At 40.9% G+C, this 23,344-nt stretch overlaps 1 protein-coding gene and 1 non-coding gene across 13 annotated transcripts in view; one reads left to right on the top strand and one right to left on the bottom strand.

Moving 5' to 3' along the window:
* The window catches only part of nf1a (neurofibromin 1a), a 176,541-nt gene that overhangs the window by 56,153 nt on the left and 97,044 nt on the right, over window positions 1–23,344 (top strand). For 8 of the 12 annotated variants that reach the window (XM_049725628.2, XM_068651275.1, XM_049725627.2 and 5 more), the window contains 8 exons: window positions 251–334; window positions 423–539; window positions 1,634–1,815; window positions 1,915–2,126; window positions 2,804–2,965; window positions 3,222–3,319; window positions 6,097–6,232; window positions 9,850–9,912. In XM_049725628.2, coding sequence (XP_049581585.1) covers window positions 251–334; window positions 423–539; window positions 1,634–1,815; window positions 1,915–2,126; window positions 2,804–2,965; window positions 3,222–3,319; window positions 6,097–6,232; window positions 9,850–9,912 — 1,054 coding nt within the window. Of the gene's footprint in view, window positions 1–250; window positions 335–422; window positions 540–1,633; window positions 1,816–1,914; window positions 2,127–2,803; window positions 2,966–3,221; window positions 3,320–6,096; window positions 6,233–9,849; window positions 9,913–11,240; window positions 16,862–20,553; window positions 20,805–23,344 lie in introns of those variants that run through there. The other 4 variants (XM_068651277.1, XM_049725617.2, XM_049725624.2 and 1 more) reach the window with 3 other exon arrangements.
* Window positions 14,348–14,420, bottom strand: trnak-uuu (transfer RNA lysine (anticodon UUU)). The gene has a single exon. It is a non-coding gene; the product is annotated as a tRNA-Lys (tRNA).

Genomic DNA, 23,344 nt, shown 5'->3' with positions numbered 1-23,344 from the left:
CGTAAGTAGATGCTAAAAAGTTGCGAAGCTCTGGTGAAGTTTGAGTATTTTACACACCAAAAGTAAAAACTATGGTCGAGCACAAACATTTAGCATTGAGTCATACGTCCGTCTGTGAAAGCTGGAAGTCAGGCCTCTTGTGAGTTGGGTTATAAATGGGTACCAGCACCCCTGCCTTGAGTCATGGATGGAAAATGGTCTTTTTGTGACAATTTCCGCTGTGAGTTTTCATCATTGATTTTGTTTTAAGAAATAAGATGGTGGAGTACCTGACTGACTGGGTGATGGGAACTTCCAATCAAGCAGCTGATGATGACATCAAGTGTTTAACAAGGTATAGTTTGGTTGCCAGTAGTGTCTTACATTGACCACAGTATTGACTGCATTCTTCATTGTTTCTTGCCCGTCTGTGTGTGATGCAGGGATCTTGACCAGGCCAGTATGGAGGCAGTTGTCTCTTTGCTTGCTGGTCTTCCTCTGCAACCTGAGGAGGGTGATGGAGTGGAGCTAATGGAGGCCAAATCACAGCTTTTTCTCAAGTTAGAATATATTTTCTCAATTTTTAATTTTTTCTTAGTGTTCCCTCTATGCTGCGGAGCTGCGCAAGTGCGCACTGGTCGTGCAGTCTCTGCACACAAGAAACTCCATGCTGCGCACAAAATAAAATTTAGCATAAACTGATTGATTAATATCTAATGTTAGACGTAATCTAATCTAATTAAGTGGACGAATGATTTTCTTTCTGTGCCTTTTTGTTGTGTAAATCAGTAATTGACAGGTGAGCAGCCAATGATATGATATGGTTCACTTACGCTACACAGCCAATCATAGGATTGACAGTGCCTGAACATTTGGCCTGCCCATCCGTGCCGCGCAGGTTACCTAACTAACGACAGTGCGGCGGCGTCAAGCGATGCAAATGCTAAATTAGCTAATCATGGCGAAACGAATGAGCAGTGACAAATACATTTACCAAGTCAAAATAAACAAGAGATGCAGCAGTTCTTTTAAGATTGAATGGCTGTCGGAGTGTGTGCAAGTACAAGAGGAAACTGTGAAACTGGATGGGGTTTTCTCTTTTTCGAATGAGAAAGGTCTCCTGCAAAACATAAAGCCAAAGTGGCGGGCAAGTTTGCGGAGGGGAAAAATATGGAAGGAATGGAAGTAGGACTACCTCAAGCGTCCCATTCAGCAGAAATGTCATTTGAAACCTGTTGGAATTCTACAAAGACTGAAGATAGGACAGGTGATCGGTATATTATTGCGGGAGAGGGCAAAAGACCAACAGAAAAGGAATGACGTGTCACACAAAATAAAATCCGGCCACGAGCAAGTTAAAGTTTTCATTGCCAATATTTCATTCATTCGTTCATTCGTTCATTCGTTCATTCGTTCATTCATTCGTTCATTCATTCGTTCATTCATTCATTCGTTCATTCATTCATTCATTCATTCATTCATTCATTCATTCATTCATTCATTCATTCATTCAATATTTATTTATTTATTTATTTTTATTTTATTTTATTTTGTGTTGCACACAGTGGTCCACAGTGTGCACAGGGAGCTTGTGTGTTTGCACAGGCACTTGAAAAAGAAAGAATTTTCAAAAATATTTTTTGTCATCCTGCAGGTACTTCACCCTATTCATGAATCTGCTAAATGATTGTAGTGAGGTAGAGGATGAGGGTCAGGCAGTAAGCGGATGCAAGAGGGGTATGTCGCGCCGCCTGGCCTCTCTTCGCCACTGTACTGTCCTAGCCATGTCCAACCTCCTCAATGCTAACGTGGACAGCGGCCTCATGCACTCTATTGGTAAGTTTGACTTTGTCACACTTTTAGCATTTATGGAAATTTGCTTTGTAAAATGTAGTTGTTGAGGTTTTTTTTTCATTTTCAAATATGAATGCTCAGGTCTGGGTTACCACAAAGATCTGCAAACTCGAGCCACATTTATGGAAGTGTTGACAAAGATCTTGCAGCAGGGAACCGAGTTTGACACACTGGCTGAGACGGTTCTGGCTGACCGCTTTGAGAGGCTGGTTGAGCTGGTCACTATGATGGGAGACCAGGGAGAACTACCTATTGCCATGGCACTCGCTAATGTTGTTCCAGGATCCCAGTGGGTAAGAATCTTCTTTGCGTTCATGCATGATGGCAGATAAATCAAGGTTCCATTCTGTATGATCTGACAGAAGTATATTATTGAAATGATCTTCATCTCTGTCTGAAATGCCTCTTGTGCTTCAAATTCTATTTGAATAATTACTTTGAAACGCAACGCGCCTTGACAAGAATATCCTACAGAGATTGCTGCTTCAGAAGGCTTTAGTGTTACCTAAGGGTGTTGTCAATCATTGACCGAGTTTAGGTGGACATACGTGCAGCATCGATTACCTTGGCTGGTTTACTTGGCTTTGGTCAAGAACAAGGAAATGATGGGTCTTGAGACAAAGTAACTCAACGCTCCATCATGAATAACCCATGCAAGCAACGTGGCAGCTCTGTGCTAAGAATGTCTTTTTTGCTTGGCTTTTACAGTGCACGTCTCATGCATGTGAACACATTAGTAAAGGGTGTGGCTTTGGTCAGAGTGGGTTGAAGTGAGGCTGTATTAAATATTTCTAGTAGTTTGAAGACAAGGAATTCACCTGGCAGGATTGTTAACAATCCAACATTCTCTTTGGATGTCTGAAATCATGTATTTCTTGTTATTGTGGAAAGCAAGTGTGGATTTATCTTAGGTAATCATATTTTCTATTGTATTGTTTTCAAGCAATAATGTATTAATCTACATTTTAAGGATGAGCTTGCCCGGGTCCTGGTGACACTGTTCGACTCCCGTCACCTCCTCTACCAGTTGCTCTGGAATATGTTCTCCAAAGAGGTGGAGCTTGCTGACTCCATGCAAACCCTTTTTCGGGGAAACAGCCTGGCAAGCAAAATAATGACCTTTTGTTTTAAGGTAGGAAACTTCTCAACTCCAACTAATTAAAGGGGATTGTTTTTCTTCTTCTTAATTGTAATACTGTTGTCATTATATCGTATTATGTTGTATTGTAGTATTGTATTACATCTTAGTGTGTTAAATTATTTTATCTTGTATTGTATTTTGTTATGATATATTATGTATTGTATTATAGTAAGTTATATCATACAGGAATTCCTTTTGAAAAGCTGTAAACTAAAATAACTTTGAATTCATTGTGGTTATATATTAGGTCTATGGAGCAGCATACCTGCAGAAGTTACTGGAGCCTTTGTTAAAAGGGGTCATATCAACCCCTGAACACATCAGTTTTGAGGTGGACTCCACTCGGTATGATGCTTTTGTCCCTTTTTGTCACTTCCTTGAATCATAACTTACCTTCTACATGAGTAATGGAACAGCCAGAAAGATCTGCTTTGAATATATTCAATTTATCCACATGGTGGTGCTGTGGCCCATACACTCACCTTCTCTTGTTGACACAACTGAACTATTCAGTCATTTTGTGCTGTGTGAGGGTGGGGTGTCGGGAACTGTTTTTTTGTAGGTCTATCTGCAACCAATTTGGATGTGATTCCAAATGTCAATTCAAAGTAAATGATGTGGCAACACCATTTTGCAGCAAATCAAGTGTGGCTGGATTAAGACAAAATGAATCCCCTTTTCTGATAAAATGGGAAATAATTTCCTATACCCTTTCTGATTTTTCATTCTCATGTCCGAATTTTGCTCTCAGCTATTTTTCTTGTGTTTTCATCCCATGTGCGCATTTTCTAGGAATCATCCATTATAAATTTGACTTCACTCACAGTGTGAAAGAACTTTGTAAATTGAGCAATTATTTATTGTCTGTTCAGGCCTGGGAAAGCTGGTTCTTATGTAATTTGTAATTATTGTGCAATTACATTTTCCACATTGTGTATTTTTTTTTTCCCGAATAAATAAGATCACTGTAAAACTTAATTTTATATTAGATGCACCGATACAGACACCAGTATTGTTATTCGTTCTGATACTGCTGTACTTCTAAATATGCTTCAAAGTACCTGCACATGCAAACTATTTTAGGTCTGCAAATTATGCTTTCTAAAAATGGATGATGAGCTTCGCTGTTGCTGCAGTTCAGCCTGTCCAAGTTTCCTGAGCTCCGTTGCTCACTCCGCTCCAGACAATTGTGTCGGCAGCCATCATGCCACATCGCAATGTGTCGCTCACTTGGCCCAGCCACTCCTCTGGCCTACGGCCTATAAAGACTATACCTAGTTGACAGTGATGCCAATAATGCGTTATTCAAAATGGCAACCATTTTAAGTACTGTATTTTCTGCACCATAAGCCGCACTTAAAAGCCTTTCATTTTCTCAAAAAATGAAGGTATGCCTTTTAATAAAGTGCGCTTTGTGTGTGGACCGAATTCCAAAATCTCTAAAGTTGTTTTTGTGTGGCTTCCGTAATGTACAGGCGTAATATGTAGACCCGATGAACCAATCAGAGGACATTACGTTTTATCAAATTAGTATATACGTACACACGCACACACACACACACACACACACACACACACACACACACACACACACACACACACACACACACACACGCACCCGCGCGGGCACACACACAAACACACACACACCGTATTTTCCGGATTAAGTCGCTCCGGAGTACAAGTCGCACCAGCCATGAAATGCATAATAAAGAAGAAAAAAAACATATACAGGTCGCACCGGAGAACAAGTCGCATTTTTGGGGGAACTTTATTTGATAAAATTCAACAACAAGAACAGACATGAATAGGCAACTACAGGCTCAACGATACGGTATGCTAAGGTTACATAAACACAAACGAGGAACTGAGAACGTGCCTGACCTAACATATTAACAGTTATTCAAAAAACTATAACATAAATAACACGTTTATCAAACCATCCGTGTCACTCCAAATCATTAACTCCATCCAAATCTTCGTCCTCTGTGCCGCTGCTGACTCCGGAAGTACATGCGGCGCTGACGTCAGACTCATAGTCAGTTGCGGTTCCAATTATTCCACAGGCCTATATAACTATATAGAAACTATATATTAAATAACTATGACAAATAACAAATTTATCTAACCGTCCGTGTCACTCCAAATCATTAAATCCATCGAAATCTTCCCCTCGCTACATCGCGTTTCGCGGCTTCATTACATCGCGGATTTAGTGTCATTGACGATGTAAGTGGGTCACCTAACAAGAGAAATGGACGATCACGTGTCTAACCTTTAGGACAATGTAGTATTGCTCCAGATGTTTGTTTACATTACTTTAGAAGTCCGTTTTGGTGTGTTAGCACCATCGCAAATTAGCATCATCGCGAATTAGCATCATCGCGAATTAGCATTTTTCCGCTAACACGTTAGCCTGCCCAGTACTTTTTGTTAACATGTTACACCCACCCGCACGCACGCACGCGCACGCACGCACGCACGCACGCACGCACCCACGCACGCACGCACGCACACACACACACACACACACACACACACACACTCACACACACACATAATATTTATATTTTCAATATTTATACAAAATTTTCTGTATGTTATTTATACTATTAATGTATTATTTACATGTTAAACAATTATTGAATGTTCTAATAATAAAATATGCACTTAAATTGTTTCATATACATTTAACTCATCCACATGAAATTGCATAAATACATTTTCAAGTGCATTTACAAGCATGCCAGGCCTCTAGACTTTTCTGCAGAAAAAATATCTTTATGTAAATGCAGTCTAAATATCAGTTAGTACTCAAAATTAAGCACTTATATGTACTTGATTTGAAAACAAATGGTATCTGTGTTTGGATTTCTTTGTGAGATGTTAAAATTGTTGTGATACAAAACAGTGTGGCAAAATGTTTTTATTAGATCTTTTTTTCAGAAATCAAGAAGCAGGAAATACTATTTCATAGTGTACAATTAGTTTGCAAAATTCTGTTCCTCAAAGTATTCTTTGAGCTTGCGTTGAGATTTTTTACTTAAAAGTTGTACACTTCCACCTGTCTTTAGAAGAGAATGTCGAATTAATTTAATGCTATTCTTCTCCTTACTCATCAGACTGGAACAAGGTGAGAACTTGGAAGATAATCAGAGAAACCTGTTGCAGATCACTGAATGCTTCTTCCATGCCATCATCGGCTCATCCAGCGAGTTCCCACCTCAGCTTCGCAGCGTGTGCCACTGTCTCTACCAGGTAGACCCCCCCCCCAACCTCAACTCCATCATGACCCATAGCTTCTAACCTTGCTCTTACCCGTTTGTCGTTTATACATTTCAAGAGCTTGCCTCTCCATTCTCTCCAGTTTCTGATGCTGCTGAACTCACTGCTTTCTATATTGCACCCAGTTCATACTTTCAAATCTATTGCGCCTTTTCATCATTGTGGTTTTATCCCACAGTATTTTGAAATGGTATCCACTTTATATTTCCGACTGTTTTATAATGCAATTTATCTGCTGAAAGATACGCAAGTGAAGTATCTCCACATTATAATTGGCTTTATTGTCTGGATTTTTGCCATCACAATAGTCTGTCACAAGCTGCATTGTATTATTCAAAATCAGAAGCTACAATTAAATATGTTCACAATTTCTCAAATAAATGTTATTTTACTGATGTTAATTACATCAGTAAAATAACATTTATTTGAGAAATTGTGAACATATTTAATTGTAGCTTCTGATTTTGAATAATACAATGCAGCCAGCTTTCTCATCTTTTCCGACAGAGGGACATAACTGAAAGGACAGGGGTTCTCAAACTTCTTTTGGGCCAGGGAATTCAGCTTTCAATACTCCGAACAACAATTATTTTCAAAAGAAATTGAGTGTTTTGTACATAGCAGGCTCTAAAGTCTTGCTCTCTCTCTCTCTCTCTCTCTCTCTCTCTCTCTCTCTCTCTCTCTCTCTCTCTCTCTCTCTCGCTCTCGATCTCGATCTCTCGCTCTCGATCTCTCTTTCTTTCTCTTTCTCTTTCTCTTTCTCTTTCTCTCTCTCTCTCTCTCTCTCTCTCTCTCTCTCTCTCTCTCTCTCTCTCTCTCTCTCTCTTTCAAATACGTACAGTAGCTTTCGATTATCGTGTGAACTCAACTCTTGGCTTGAAACCCCGTTATCTCGTGGTCTCGCGCTTTTTGGAAGCGCGGCGCGCATAACTGCAATTGTTTAAAACCCGCGAAACAACAACGCTAACTAACGCCGGTTTCCGAAGCTTTGTCCGAGAACAGAGGCAAAGATTTCCCGTCATTTTGCGTTAAAACACGAATATGTTGACTACCGAGGTAGTTGACTTCCGGGCTTTCACTGTATTTCAAAACTTTTCCAACATCGTCACCTCTGCAAATGAATTGGGGAAAAAAATGAGAAATATTTTCAAGAAGCAAGTAAAATAATGATTGCACAAGTGTGTTCACCCTCTTACAACTGTGGACATGGCTGTGTTCAGAATTGACCCATCACAGTCAAACTCATCATAAAAGTCAAGTAGAGCTCAAGTACAAGTCAACACACACCTGCGACCATTTAGTAACAGCACTGATTGATTAATCCCAGATAAGGTTAAGCTGTTATAATAGGCTTTTGCTGTCATCTTTGTAGCCACGTCTTACAGCACAAACTGCGGTCTACTGAGAGCTTCCGTAGCATCAGAGATATATCATTGTTCCAAGGTGTCAGTCAGGAAAACAAAGCAATTTCCAAGGCATTGAATACGTCACGGAACACAGTGAGGGCAATTATCATCAAGATGGAAAAATAAAGACAACAGTGACAATACCAAGAACTGAATGTCCCTACAAAATTTAACAAAACTGGTCAGTTGCTGCAAAGAGGCCTGTAGCAACAGTAAAGGGGCTTTTTTTCTGTTTAGCACACGCGACAATATTTGACATATTTAGTATTTGAACAGCCCATTCAAATTTACAAGCTATTATACGCCAAAAAACAAAGAGAAGAGTAATAAATAAATCACATAGCATAAATAAAGCATTGAGTATGAAATGAATTACAACAACAATAATAAATAATAATTGTCAAGTAATAAATAAAATATTAAAACAATACAGTGATCCCTCACTTCTTCGCGTTTCGTTTATCGCGGCTTCACTACATCGTGGATATTTTTTCCAAATTAAAAAAACATTTAAAAGTCAAAATAAAACTTCTAAATTGAGGAAACATGTGTCTAACCTTTAGTATTGCTCCAAATGTTTGTTTACATTCCTTTAGAAGTCCATTTTCGCGTTAGCACGATCGCGAATTAGCATCTTTCCGCTAACTCGTTAGCCTGCCCAGTACTTCTTGTTGGTGATCGTACTTCGCGGATTTCACTTATCACGGGTGGTTTTTGGAACCAATTATCCGCGATAAATGAGGGATTACTGTACAACATATTTTATTGCAAATTATTTTGTCGGCTCCCAAGGTAAAATTTGCAATTGTCTGGGTACCAGGAGACCCCAGTTTGAGAACCCTTGCTCTTGGGTGCAGGTATTCAATATATAAAAATTTATTGAGAAACATTGATATTACCACCAAAAGAAATTGGGCCCTAAGAACTGCAGTATAAATCCAACCATTAGAAAATCATGCGATTTGGATAGTGACCAATTCAGGCTCACTATGGGTTTTTATGATGCCAAAAGCGATTTAAATCAGCTCAGTGGCCTAGTGGTCGATTGTCCGCCCTGAGACTGGAAGGCTGGGTTCAAACCGCAGCCGGGTCATACCAAAGACTATAAAAATGGGACCCATTGCCTCCCTGCTTGGCACTCAGCATTAAGGGTTGGAATTCGGGGGTTAGATCACCAAATGATTCCCGAGCGCGGCACTGCCCCCCTCTTCCCCAAGGGATGGATCAAAATCACACGGGTATGGGTTAAATGGAGAGGACAAATTTCACCACACCCAGATCTGTGTGTGACGATCATTGGGACTTTAACTTTAACTTTAACTTTAACTTTAAATGAGGTCATCTTTAAAAAGCCAATGCTTCATAGATGGCTTCACTGTAGATATATAGTATCCTCCCATGGAACATTTCCTAATGAAGCAAAGTTTCTCTGTATTTTTTTTTTTATCTGAGATGTGTGATCTGTAAAATCCTAATACATTTAAGGCTTTGATCACATCTAAAGCTATTAGCACATTTCCGACAACTGTTTCACAATGGAGAAGAAAGTTGTTTCCATTCCTAAATGTAAACACTGGGTAAATGTGCACCTAAAATTGAAAGACTTTTTACATTAATTCTATTATTTTAGGCAATTCACACACATGTGACCCACAGACACGCGCACAAATTTGGAAAATATTATATAAGCTGATGCAATAGATATGATCACAGCATTGATGAGCGAAAACCTTTTTTTATTTAGCCATGATAGCCATTTTACTTTCCTCAAACCCTGGGCAGCTTCACACTGATGCTGCTGTTGCCACAACTACTCTTAATGCTGAATTTCATATTAGTGCTGTTGTCCAGGTGTTGAAATGTATCCCTAAACACCCAAACAGTGGGTCTTGTCCTTGTTCACTGATTATACTTTTTATAACATTTGGTTTCACATTCTTCATTTTGAGTTTCCTTTTGCAGCTTATAAGCTACACAGAAAGAGTGCATCGAATTCCAGCAACAACTGTGTATGCATGGCATGCTTCCCTGCCAATTAACAAACAGCTCAATGATGCATCCTATCTTATGATTGACTTGAACTTTACAGCCTTGAGCTTTTGTCTGTGTACCTTAATTGGTAGGGCTTTGTGCGTATGTGTAGCTGGTGCTGTGACCATGATTGTACTCGTCTCTGTTCTGTAGGCTACTTGCCACTCTCTACTGAATAAGGCAACTGTAAAAGAAAAAAAGGAAAACAAAACATCAGTAAGTTTGGAGACTCTATTTTCCCTCAGATACTTCCCCTAGATACTTTCCCCTTGAAGCAAAAAAAGCTTTTTTTTTTGCATTTTCCTCACTTGGTTTATTGTCTTCATTTGTTTAAAATGATTTTAATTTAATCCAGAAATGTTTTATTATTTTTTGCATTTTCAACTTCTGTACAATAGGGATGCATCGATTGATTGTATAGTTCCAGCTCAATTTGCCATCATCAATCTAAAACCAATCCTGTGCTTATCACATTTAAGCTTTTACATACTTTAATACAGAGAACCACAAGCCTGCTCTTGCTTTTTACAGTAATGTATACTTTTTTAAATGTGCCAGATTTAGTTTTACCCGTGTTGCTCCAACTATGCTCTGATACAGCTGCCAAAGGTAAAAAAAAAATAATAAGATGCATTTGGTTCTTTTGCTTAACTTTTCAAACTATAAAAACTCTGGTAAGGGTTAGTAGACTAAAGCCAAGTTAACTTAATCAACACATCACCTACCTTATCTGCACATACTATATCTCAGTAACATTTTAGAACTTGGTCAATTCAAGTAAAATTAGAGTGGCATAAAGATGAACACAATCCTTTGTCAAGGCTCAACAATCCTAAGCATCATATATATACAGTGGGGCAAAAAAAGTATACAGCCAGCCACCAATTTTGCAAGTTCTCCCACTTACAAGATGAGAGATGGCTGTAATCTTCATCATAGGTACACTTCAACTATGAGAGAAAAAACTAAAAAATAAAAAAAAAATAACTGTCTGATTTTTAAAGAATTTATTTGCAAATTATGGTGGAAAGTAAGTATTTGGTCAATAATGGCCCCGTCAAAATGATCACAAGAACGGTGAACAAAAATCCCCCAAAAACACGGAGGAACCTAGTGAATGACCTGCAGAGAGCTGGGACCAAAGTAACAAAGACTACCATCAGTAACACACTATGCCGCCAGGGACTCAAATCCTGGAGTGCCAGACGTGTCCCTCTGCTTAAGCCAGTACATGTCCAGGCCCGTCTGAAGTTTGCTAGAGAGCATTTGAATGATCCAGAAGAGGATTGGGAGAATGTCACATGGAATGTCAAATCTAAATATACATAAATAAGTTCAGCAATAATCAAGTATCATATAGCATCTCTATTGTACAACTTTACTACTATCACTGGACTAACACTGTTGCCATTTTATGCATTTTGAATTAACAGTCTCCAGGAAGCAGTGGCATTCATTATTCTCTTACTCTCAAGACTTGCCGTTTGCCCTTACACAAGAGGCATTTGTTTCAGAACATTTCCTCTGCTTTCATATTTCTCCAGATATGGATTTTACACATCTGCATGATCCACCTGTCTCAGTTGACTTTCCTAATTAATGACAATGACTTGAACAGCTGATGAAATGTGCTGATAACTTTGCCTCCAATAAATGTACGGTAACTTTCCTTCCTTGCATACATAAACCCGGAAAGGGTACTTAAGGTCAACGGTCAAGTCACTAGGGTACACGTTCCATGTCATTCCTTTCGCATGGCTCCATTTTAATCATGGTCTTTGAACTTTATAGTCTTTGAACTTTCAGCAATAGATTTCCATTGTGAAAGTGACCCTATAATGACTTTCCTATGTTAACAGTGATTACAACATTGTCCTCCTCCCACAGTTTAAAAACGAGCTCAGATAACAGATAAGGTTCTCTTACAACAGGCATGTCCAAAGTCCGGCCCGCAGGCCAAATCCGGCCCCCGGTCAGATTTCATACGGCCCGCAGCTACGGTCTTATATATTATTTATGGCCCGCCTGCACTGTCAAATCGAAAACAAAAAAATCATGAAACTTGAAACTGTAATTCATCCTATTACCAAAAGTTGGCCGCACCACCCCTCTCCGCTCATTTCTGCCATGGCGACTACAAAGAAAACGAGTCAAGTTGATATTGAAGGCCGTCACTTTCAAGAGAAATGGGAATTACAATACTTCTTCACTGAAAATCAAGGCAATTGTGTTTGTCTAATTTGTAAAGAGACAGTTGTCTTGTTTAAGGATTTCAACCTAAAGAGACACTAGAGCAGGGGTCACCAACCTTTCTTAAACCTAGAGCTACTTCCTGGGTACTGATTCAGGCAAAGGGCTACCAGTTTGACACACACTTCTGAAATAGCCAATTTGCTCAATTTAGCTTTCACTATGTGTTATTATTGTCATTTCCAGTTCACATGTAAGTGTGATTTTAACAAGAATAGCAAAAATACAGTCAAACCTCGGTTTTCGACCACAATCCGTTCCAGAAGGCGGTTCGAGAAGCGAATCGGTTGAATTTCGAATCTATTTTTCCCATTACAAATAATAGGAAAAAAAATTGGTCCGTTCCAAGACTAAAAAAAAAAAAACTCTTTTATTAAGCATTTTTTCATTTGCGCATTTTTGTCCGATCGCGCTATTGCAGCGCACCGCCGAACGCGCAACCGTAGCGCGTCGCCCACCGCGCAACTGCACCGTGCTGGTCACATTACTGTGACAGAGCCGTCGCTGAAATTTAGAAAATAATTTTAAAGTCCTGATGTACTTTCCAGAATTTAACTGGACCCAAGTGCGCAGGGAGCATAATTTTGTCCGATCGCGCAACTGCAGCGCACCGCCGAACGCGCAACCGTAGCGCGTGGCCGACCGCGCAACTGCACCGCGCTGGTCGCATTATTGTGACAGAGCCGTCGCTGAAATTTTGAAAATATTTTTAAAGTCCTGATGTACTTCCTTAAATTTTAGTGGACCTCAGTGCGCAGGGAGCTTAATTTGGTCCGATCGCGCAACTGTCGCATTGCTTTAAGAGCGTCTTTGTGTTTTAGGATGGCTTTACTGCTCCCACTTGCTTTCTTTGGAAGCATGATTAGGGGTTAATACAATCCTCAAAGTGACGAAAATACGTTAACTACGGAGTCAGTCGGCATCCGGGCCGCGCGGTCGGGTTTTCTCGGGTCCTCCCGCCTCATCTCGCGAGGTTCGACCTCCGAATTTTGTTCAACAACCGAAGAAAAAAAAATCTCAAATTTTTTGTTCAAATTCCGATTTGTTCGAGAACTGGGACGTTCGAAAACCGAGGTTTGACTTTAAAATAAATAGATGCAGCTCACAGACAAGTCCCGCTATTTGAGCTAATTTTAGAACAGTCCTGCGGGCGACTCATGCGGTCCTCACGGGCGACCTGGTGCCCGCGAGCACCGTGTTGGTGACCCCTGCACTAGAGTCTAATATATTAGACTAAACATGCTAACACATACGATAAGCTAACAGGGAGTGACCGAGCTGATAAAGTGAAGCAGCTCCAAGCTGAACTGGCATCACAACAGCGATTCTTCACGCGGGGCTGTGAGTCAAAAGTAAATATTACTAAAGCAAGCAACAAAGTGGCCATGTTAATACTGTTGATGTTATGAACCTGTAGACGTGAAACAAACTATTATTTTCTGAAAGATATTGTAAATGACAAGAGCAAAATTCACTTATTTTAAGTTTTAATAATAACAGACAACTTTGCATTACTTATAACTCTTGTTTAAAATGTTCATGAGGCAAAAATAATTTTAAAGTCATGTAAATTCAAGGTATTTCATACAGTTTGTTCAATGTTATCTGACTCTTCAGATATGAATGAAAGGTAGAATTTGTGTTTTTAGAGTTGTTCACATCTGCCTGAGTGTCTTGTATTTGGTTATTTTGTCATTTAAAAAATAAAGACAGTTGGGACAAAGACATTTGTTTTATAACAGTGTGAATTTGCATGAAATTTTTGTAGTTAAGAAATGTCTGAAAAAACTATTGGCCCCCGGGCCCCTTCACTTTATCAAATCTGGCCCTCCTTGCAAAAAGTTTGGACACCCCTGTCTTACAAGGTATCTCACAATCAGGTGTGTTTTCTGCTGTGACCAATTATGGACGCGCCACTGTCATTCAGCGTCATATCTTGCATGGACCAGTCCTCTTTGAACTTGGTGGTCCCTCCACATTATTTATGCTTTGGCTTAACAAAAGCAAATCTTGTATAATCCGTATCATTTTTTTTCAATCAATTTTTTATTTTATGATTGGATTAAAAAATTTTACTATGGAAACAGGCAATTTTATTTTATCATGTACCGTATTTTCTGGACTATAAGTCGCTCCGGAGTACAAGTCGCACCAGCCTTAAAATGCATAATAAAGAAGAAAAAAACATGTATAAATCGCACCGGAGTGGTGGTGACTCCTTTCGGCTTAACCCCGAAGGGGTCGCCAAAGCAAAACACCCGTTTTTGTCCAGATGATTTGAATGAGAAGTGTTTTGCACAGTTTTTACGCTGGATGCCCTTCCTGTCGCGACCCTCTGCATTTACCCATGCTTAGGACCAACATAGGGGAGACACTGGCATGTGCCCCCGGCTGCATATGGTTCCCTGACCGGGAATCGAACCCAGGCCGCGGGTGGTAAAAACTCTGCATCCTAACCACTGGACCATCAGGGATAAGTCACACCGGAGTACAAGTCGTAATTTTGGGGGAACTTGAACAAAATTCAATACCAAGAACAGACATGACTAGGCAACAACAGGCTAAACGACGCGGTATGCTAAGGTTACATAAACACAAAGGAGGAATTGAGAGCGTGCCTGACGTAACATATTAACAATTATTCAAATAACTATAACATAAATAACAAGTCTCTCAAACCATCTGTGTCACTCCAAATCACTTCAACGGGGCCATACAAATGAATGAAACAAAATGTCCGCCCTTACGGTTTGAATCGATAACAATAGAAAATACATTCGGAGAAATCAGGACGCAAACCCCGACAACGACATTGACTGTTGTCGGCAGCCACGGACATTTACGGATGTATAGAATGGACTAAGAATAGCCCCCTTGTAGCTAAAGTCAGAGGACAACCATCTTACATTGCCACTGTTACTAAACCTCCGTTTTTTTTCTTGCTAAAAACACTGTTCTAAGTGCGCATTTCAGGCTAGGATCTCCATATGAAGTAACAAGAGCCTCTCAACGAACCAACTTCACTGTTTGTGTTGACCATTCAGAGTACAAAACAACGCTGACTATAAGGCCAGCATGCCTTTGACAAAGGATTCAGCCACTTTCTGGCAGATAGGGAAATGGGGATTTTTTTAACATCCCAGATTTCCTCAGTAATAGCCAATGGGCATTTAATATTATGCACGGATGAGAATTTTTATCTGCGGATTTCCATGTTTTTTTCCGTCGAAAGTATTATTTTCATCCATCCATCCATCCATCCATCCATCCATCCATCCATCCATCCATCCATCCATCCATCCATCCATCCATCCATCCATCCATCCATCCATCCATCCATCCATCCATCCATCCATCCATCCATCCATCCATCCATCCATCCATCCATTTTCTGAACCGCTTAGTCCCCACGGAGGTCGCGGGCGTGCTGGAGCCTATCCCAGCCGTCATCGGGCAGTAGGCGGGGGACACCCTGAACCGGTTGCCAGCCAATCGCAGGGCACACAGAGACAAACAACCATTCGCACTCGCACTCACACCTAGGGACAATTTGGAGTGATCAATCGGCCTACCAAGCATGTTTTTGGGATGTGGGAGGAAACTGGAGTGCCCGGAGAAAACCCACGCGGGCTCGGGGAGAACATGCAAACTCCACACAGGGAGGGCCGGAGGTGGAATCGAACCCGCACCCTCCTAACTGTGAGGCGGACGTGCTACCCAGTGCGCCACCGAGCCGCCGTTTTCCGCGGATCTGCGGATTTCCATGTTTTTTTCCGTCGAAAGTATCATTTTCATGAATCGTGTAAATCCGTAGAATATATATATTTTTTAATATATATTGGGGGTATGGAAGAGGCCGGCAACGTTGGCCTCGGCGACTCGCGAGCATTCACCAGCCCGCCGCGACGGCATCTTTTGGCACATCTCAAGGCAAAATTAGTTAATCTGTGAGTGCCGAAATTGACTTGCCTCTGTAAACCTAACTCGCTGGCAGCAGTGATGCGACAACATCCACCTTATTTTCGGCAGCATTTTGGCGGTACTTTCATCACATCTTTTCCACTTGTTAACTTAACTTGTGCGGAGAACTAGTGTTTTTACACCGCCAAAATGTGAATTTGCGATTGGGTTTTCATCACTTGTAGACGAGTTATTTAGTTAGATAGATCTAGGGCCTACTCAGCAAACGTTTTCGCCAGCATGAGGATCGTGCCAGGGAAATAGACAAGCCGAATGAGATCAAGAATTGCTTCAGATGGGCATGGCTCGAGAGAAGCGTCATTGTACAGCTCGGAATGCAGTCCATAACCATGTGCCTGACGGAACATATCCGTAAAGTAGATGTCCCGAGGAAGGTTTTGTGTATTTTCTGTCAAGATATGATCAGCTATGGAGGTCGCGGCACTAGGAACATTAAGGAGCACATCGAAACAAAAAAACACGAAGGTACTTTTTTACTTTTACAAGCATGTGGGTTTAAAACTGGGGTGGGCAAACATTTTGACTTGCGGGCCGAATTGGGTTCTAAATTTTGACCGGGGGGCCGAACCATTAGCAGATGGATACAGTGTTTGTGTGAAGTAATATAAATGACATTTAAAGGTCATGACATAAAAGGTTTTGGCCTTTAGTAGGTAGTAAAGCATGGATATTTAAATAAAGCTTTTTGAAAACAAATGCATTTATTAACAGCATTAAAAAATTATTTCACCAAAAAACTACTATCAATGATTCTCATTAAATACGACACTGTTATTATGAATAACATTTTCCATCACTTCAGCGCCTGCAGGTCAGATTTATGAAAGATATTTATCTAATGAGGCGAAATCACATCAAATGGCAAACATTCTGACCAAATACATCATCTTGAAGAATCAGTGAAAGAATACATCTAAATAAAGTAATAAAGAAATCGAAACGGCAACACGGTGACAAACAGCTTTAACTCATGGTGACAGAGGTGAGGAAACGGGGAACACTTTATTGAAGTCGGCCTTAAGAACTTTAAAAGTTAAGATTAGTCGATTAGTCATCAATGTCCTTAAGCATCCTGCATTGTTTGAAAATGAGAATGGTCATTAGTTTCAATCCCTGCTATTTGCGTTTTTTTTACAACAAACTAGAGAAACTCCCCATTTTCAGTGGGAATAGTATTGTTGGTCTCCCTTTTTTGCTAGTGCATCATAGTCTGGAGTAAAATTTGTCGTGGTAATTCTTAGGATAGAGCCGAGGTGTCGGCACTCAGTGTCCACCTTTCTTTCCCTCGGCCCACTCATTTTAATGGAAGGATTCCAAGGGAAGGTTTGTGGGTGGCTTTAGCGTAAAATTGTATCTGAAAGCTCAGCGCGCGAATTACGAGAATGCTGACGTCACAGCCCACACTCGAAATTCGGCACATATAGAAATAGACCGCGGAGTGCGCCGGGTCTGTACTACTGAGTACGTGCACACACTTGTGAGTGTGCACCGAGCTTTCTGACACGGCTTCCGGTAGTAAATGCGCGGGTGAGCGCTTCCCCATCTACTGGAGAAAAACATAGTCATTGCAGGGAAAATGACAAAAAAAACAAAGTTTAGTAATACAATTTATTCAGGTTTGGCGGGCCGGATTAGACGGCCCCATGGGCTGGATGTGGCCCGCGGGCCGTAGTTTGCCCATATCTCGTTTAGAACGTAACATGTTACATGTAAGCTAATGTTACGCTATTGTCATGATATTGTCATATCGTTAAAGAATAAATTTTCAATTATATATATATATATATATATATGTATATGTATGTATGCATATGTATGTATGTATGTATGTATATATGTATACATACATGTATATATGTATATATGTATATATGTATATATATATATGTATATATGTATATATGTATATATATATATGTATATACATATATATGTATATATATATATATATATATATATATATATATATATATATATATAAAAAATCTGTCTCATCGGCCCCCCGAGACCCCCGGTCGGCCCCCCCACCAGACCCCCGGCTACTTTTCAGTGTTTTTTTACATTTGCCATTCTCATCCCTGATTATGGCAGAGTTTGGCTTGGTAGGCTATGAGATGGTCTGAATCAACTTGATTCACAATTGTATACTTCTCTAGCTTGTCTCTCTGAACCTGCCACGTGTAACAATCTGAGCCAATATATCACTCAACGAATTTACCAGTTTAATGCTAACATAACTAACTTAATGACGAACAAATCCCAGTATTGCACTGGTAATGTTTAGTAATGTGGGATGGGCCACTCAGTATTTCACAGAGGACTGTCATGTGACTTGACGCTTCTGTCATTTGTCATGGAAAAAGGTAGTACTATTGTGAAGTACCGTATTTCTCGGACTAAAAGTCGCTCCGGAATATAGGTCGCATTAGCCATAAAATGCACAATAATGTTAAAAAAAACATATATAAGTCGCTCCGGAGTATGTCGCATTTTGGGGGAAATTTATTCAACAAAATCCAACACCAAGAACAGACATGAACGAGCAACAACAGGCTAAACGATAGGTATGCTAACGTGACATAAACACAAACGAAGAGCTGAGAACGGGCCTGACATAACATTCAGAGTTATTCAAATAACTATTACATAAATAACACGTTTATAAAACCATCTGTGTCACTCCAATTCATTAAATCCATCGATCGTCCTTTGTCAACAATGCCGGCCGGGTGCTCGCCGCTGACGGCGGTTGCACTTCAAAATATTCCACAGGCCCATATAACGATATATAAATTATATATCAAAACTATTATATAAGCAATAATATTACCAAACCATCTGTGTCACTCCAAATCATTAAATACATCGATCAAATTCCTCGTCCTTTGTCAACAACTCTGCGCGTGCGACCTGATGTCAGCCTCGTCGTTATTCCACAGATCTAGTATATAACTATATTATAGCGTTAACAAAGTACAAGGAAAGACGTGGGTTTGGTAAATGGCTCTTTATTTAACAAAACAAGAGTTCAATAACTATAACATAAGTAATTCACCGCCACACGGCCCCAAGCACCGGCGTCAACTTCCAGGCGTGTGGCGGCGTGGACTTCCATCCCCTGAGGTGGCACTTCCAGCCACGGAAGTGGAAGAGAGCTCCATAGAATAGGACCGGGCGTGCGTAAAAGCCATATCCGAGCCCCATCCACCGTCCCCGGACAGCCACCCGGCCGCGCGCCGGCCCCGGACTTCCATCCACAGAGGTGAACGAGAGGTCCGTAGAGTAGGACCTGGCGTGCGTAAAAGCCATGTACGAGCCCCATCCACCGTCCCCGGACAGCCACCCGGCCGAGCGCCGGCTCCCGACTTCCATCCACGGAGGTGAACGAGAGCTCCGTAGAGTAGGACCGGGTGTGTGTCAAATCCATAATAGTTTTTCAAACCTTCTGTGTCACTCAGAATCATTAAATCCTTCAAACTCTTCATCCTCCGTGTCACTTACAAACAAAGCCGCTAATGATGTAGTACGTGGGGCCCTTTGTCATCTTCGTCATCCCGTGACCGAATCTTTGTCCTTTATGTAAACAACCGCCGCGCCGCTGATGTCACTTGAAATTCAAATTACAGTAATCCCTTGCTACATCGCAGTTCGTTTATCGCGGTTTCACTTTTTTTTTTTTTTATTTTGAAAATTTGTGAAAAAATTCACATATAAGTCGCTCCTCAGTATAAGTCGCCCCCCCCCCCCCACACCCAAACTATGAAAAAAATAGGTGACTTATAGTCCAAAAAATACGGTATTTGGCAAGTACCATATTTGGAAAGATGCCACTGCAGGTCCCACAAAAGCAAACTTGTCATTCCATAATTTATCCATGCAGGTCACCACACTCACTTATTGCTAATGTTTTCCACAATTTATGCCAATAATTAATTTCTGCCATTGAAAATAATGTTTGGCATGCTAGAAAAAGATGTATTGACACCACAAACACAAGAATTGTCATTGAAAACATTTGCTTGAAAAAGTAATGTTATTCAGATCTTTTTAATGCTGTGTTTTTCAGTATCAGCCTTCAGAACTAAAAATACACAAACCTCTTCGCTCACCATTCTCCAAGCCTACTCGTTTTTGTCTCTGTTCCGGTTTTAAAAGCTGCCTGTGTTGTATAGCATTATATTATACTATATGTAATCACATTGTGAGAATAGTTAAATTAGTGTTCGGTTTGATCGTACCATTATAGAGGGATTTTTTTAAGTAGACGACAGGGGATTTGTTAGATTCTTTGGACGATTAGCCAAGATGTGTGCTTTTCATGGATAAAGAAGCCAAACCAGCTAAACAAGAGTTAAAAAAAACACCCCAGATGGCAGCAGAAAGCTAACACATTAGGAGGGTTAACTAGGAGGCCCACGACACCTCAGCGGAATTTAACTGCTCCAAATTACCTGTACTTCTTTAGAAAACAGATGGGTCCGCTCTCCCATGGAATTTAACTGACTCATCAGTCAGGGGACTCCATCATCCCAGCGGAATTTACTGTTTCTAATTGCACTTGATAGGGTCTAGAATTGTCAAGGTTTTAAGTGACCTCTTGTCACTGCACTTTCATTACTTCAACAGAATCAAGATTCGTACTCACAGTCTGCTGGGCCTTCTCCTCGGATGATCTCGTCAACCACTCCGGTGTCCAACCGACTGATCGAGACAGCCCCGTGAAAAGGGTTTCTATATGCCTTGGCCAAGGACTTGTCCTGCGTCGAAAAGTCGGCCGGAACCAGAAATAGTCCTATTGAGATCCCGGAACGAGCCCCCAAAAATCTGTTAGGTTCAGATTCAGCAAAAGGATCAGCAGACAAAACCAGTGAGACAGAATGTTGATCTTTTCTCGCGAGGAGTGCATCCAGACTTACAGCAATCCAAAATACACTAAAGGTCTTGTTTACACTCCTCTCTTTTTATTCAGGAATGCCCTACCTACAATGTGAGACTAGCCCCTGATAGGTGGGCGGGGAAAGCGTGGGCTTTGTCTCATGAGAGAAGAAACGAGATTCTATGTGAAACTAGAAGTCGCAAGGATAAAATGTTATGGGAAACAAAGTAGTCATGTGAAAAGAGTGCATAGACAAAATGACATGTGCAGACATCAACAACTTTCTTGGATTCCCAGATGTGTAGAAGGTCAGGAAGCTCCAGCCAGCATCGTTTGACTTGTTTTGGACTAGGTGATGTCTGCAAGAAGAAACAGCAAGCATTCTGCGCAATAACTTTATTAATAAGTACTCATTAGGGAACGCATGATAACATATATATACAATTTATCTAACAATGTGTGGCAGCACCTGTGTGTCCACACTAAGCAGAAGGAGGTTACAGGAATGCAGCTCAATGAGCATACAAAATGGACTGGGGAGAAACTAGAAAATGTGAGAATGTTTTTGCTATGTACTGTAGTGGGAGATTATGGTGTAAAAGAAATTAGGTCAAAAAACAAATTAGAGCAACACGCCACTGAAAATTAGTTTGCCTTCATTCTGTCACGCGGTGTTTATGAATATTAATGCAAATATCAATGGCATCTGAAAAAATAGTCAAAGCCAAGAAAGTTCAAAATAATGACATAACCATGGCCATTTTTGTAGCACTTGGCGTAATCACCAGAGGCGGGCCACCTACCCATCCATCCACAATCTACCGCTTATCCGGGGTCGGATCGCTGAGGCAGCAGCTTAAGCAGTAAAGCCTATACTTACCTCCCACTTCTTCCAGCTCTCCGCAGGAATCTCAAGGCGTTCCCAGGTCAGCCGGTAGACATAGTCTCTTCGTGTCTTGGGACGTGCTGCTGGTGGGACCTCACCTGGCAGGCATCTAGGAGGCATCCTAATCAAATACCCAAACTACCTTATCTGCTCCCTTTCAACGCTAAAGAGCAGTGTCTCGATTCAGAGTGCCCCCCTTAATCACCTTCTCATCCAACCGCTAAAGGAAAGCCCGGACACCCTGCGGGTGAAATTAATTTCGGCTGTATCTGAAATCTCATTTTGGTCACAACCCGCAGCTTGTGACCATAGGTAAGGGCAGGAAAGTAGAACGACGGTAAATCGAGAGTTTTGCATTTTGGCTCAGCACCTTCTTCACCACAATAGACTGGTACAGTGTCTGCATCACAGCAGATGCTGCTCCGATCCACCTGTCCATCTCCTGCTCCATCAGGCCCACACTTGTGAACAAGACCCCGCAACATTCAGTGCATAAAGGAACTCCGAGTGGATCTCATCCATCCTCGGGGCCTTGCCACCAAGGAGATTTTTAACCACCTCGGTGGCTTCAACCCCAGAGAGGAGAGCACCATTCAGATTTTCCTGGCTCTGCTTCCTCAATGGAAGGCGTGTCAGTGGCATTGAGGGTTTTGAGGTATTCTCTCCACCGATTCACAACGTCCCAAGTCGAGGTCAGCAGTACCCAATTTCAACTATACAGTTTTAAAGGTGCACTGCTTCCCCGTTCTGAGACATCGGCTGATGGTCCAGTATATCACCAAAGCCGTCTGGAATGTGTTTTTTATGGCCTTGCTGAGTTCCACAGGCCAAAAAGGCCCGTTAGGACTCTTTCTAAATCTTGAGGGCATTCCTTGCCACCGGTGACCACGATTCAGGGATTGTCACCACGACCAACCATGATAGAGCCACCTTAGACTTGAGTTGGAACGTTTTTGCCTCACACAATAGCTTGGATGTTTTTCCTTCCAGAGAGTTTACATTTAACATCCCTAAAGCCAACTTCTGTAGCTGGGGATCAGACCGTTGCACAGCTCTCTCAGCACCCCCCCATGGCCCCTCCCACAGGTCATTAAGCCCGTGAGAAGGGTGACCCATGTTGTCTTTCCGGGCTGAGCCCGACCCATATGTGCAGATATTTTAAACACATCTATTGTTTTTCAATTGATTTTTTTTTCAATGCCATTGATTGTTGTGGTATCAATATTTATCTACAATACAATTATATTAAAATGCCCCCCCCAAAAAAATGAAATTCTCTGCTGCAATACTTTGACATTCTAAATTTTAACATATATTGTGTGGTTTCGAAACATAAACAATGCCCCGAATTCATTTTTGTTTTGCTACATACTTTACCCGAACTAGATGCAGTAGCTTTTAACTTATTTTTTGTAAGTTTCTGATCAATCTTATCACGTTGACTATAAATGTGGACTATTCAGTTTTGTTTGCCTCCAAAAACAAAAGAAAGAAAAGAGTTTAGCTTAATAAATCCAAACAGTTTTTCTCCCTACGTTGGTTTGGACAGCTTGCACGTAGAAATTGCATAGAAGATAAATGCAAACATTTCTTTTTGCTTGTACACCATCTCCTGTTTTGGAAGTTTGGACAAAACGCAATTATTGTAACCCACA

This window comes from Syngnathus scovelli, chromosome 7 (genome assembly GCF_024217435.2).
Source record: "Syngnathus scovelli strain Florida chromosome 7, RoL_Ssco_1.2, whole genome shotgun sequence".
Lineage (NCBI taxonomy): Eukaryota > Metazoa > Chordata > Actinopteri > Syngnathiformes > Syngnathidae > Syngnathus > Syngnathus scovelli.
Note: the sequence above shows the minus strand (reverse complement) of the source record. Positions and strands in the feature narration are given on the sequence as shown.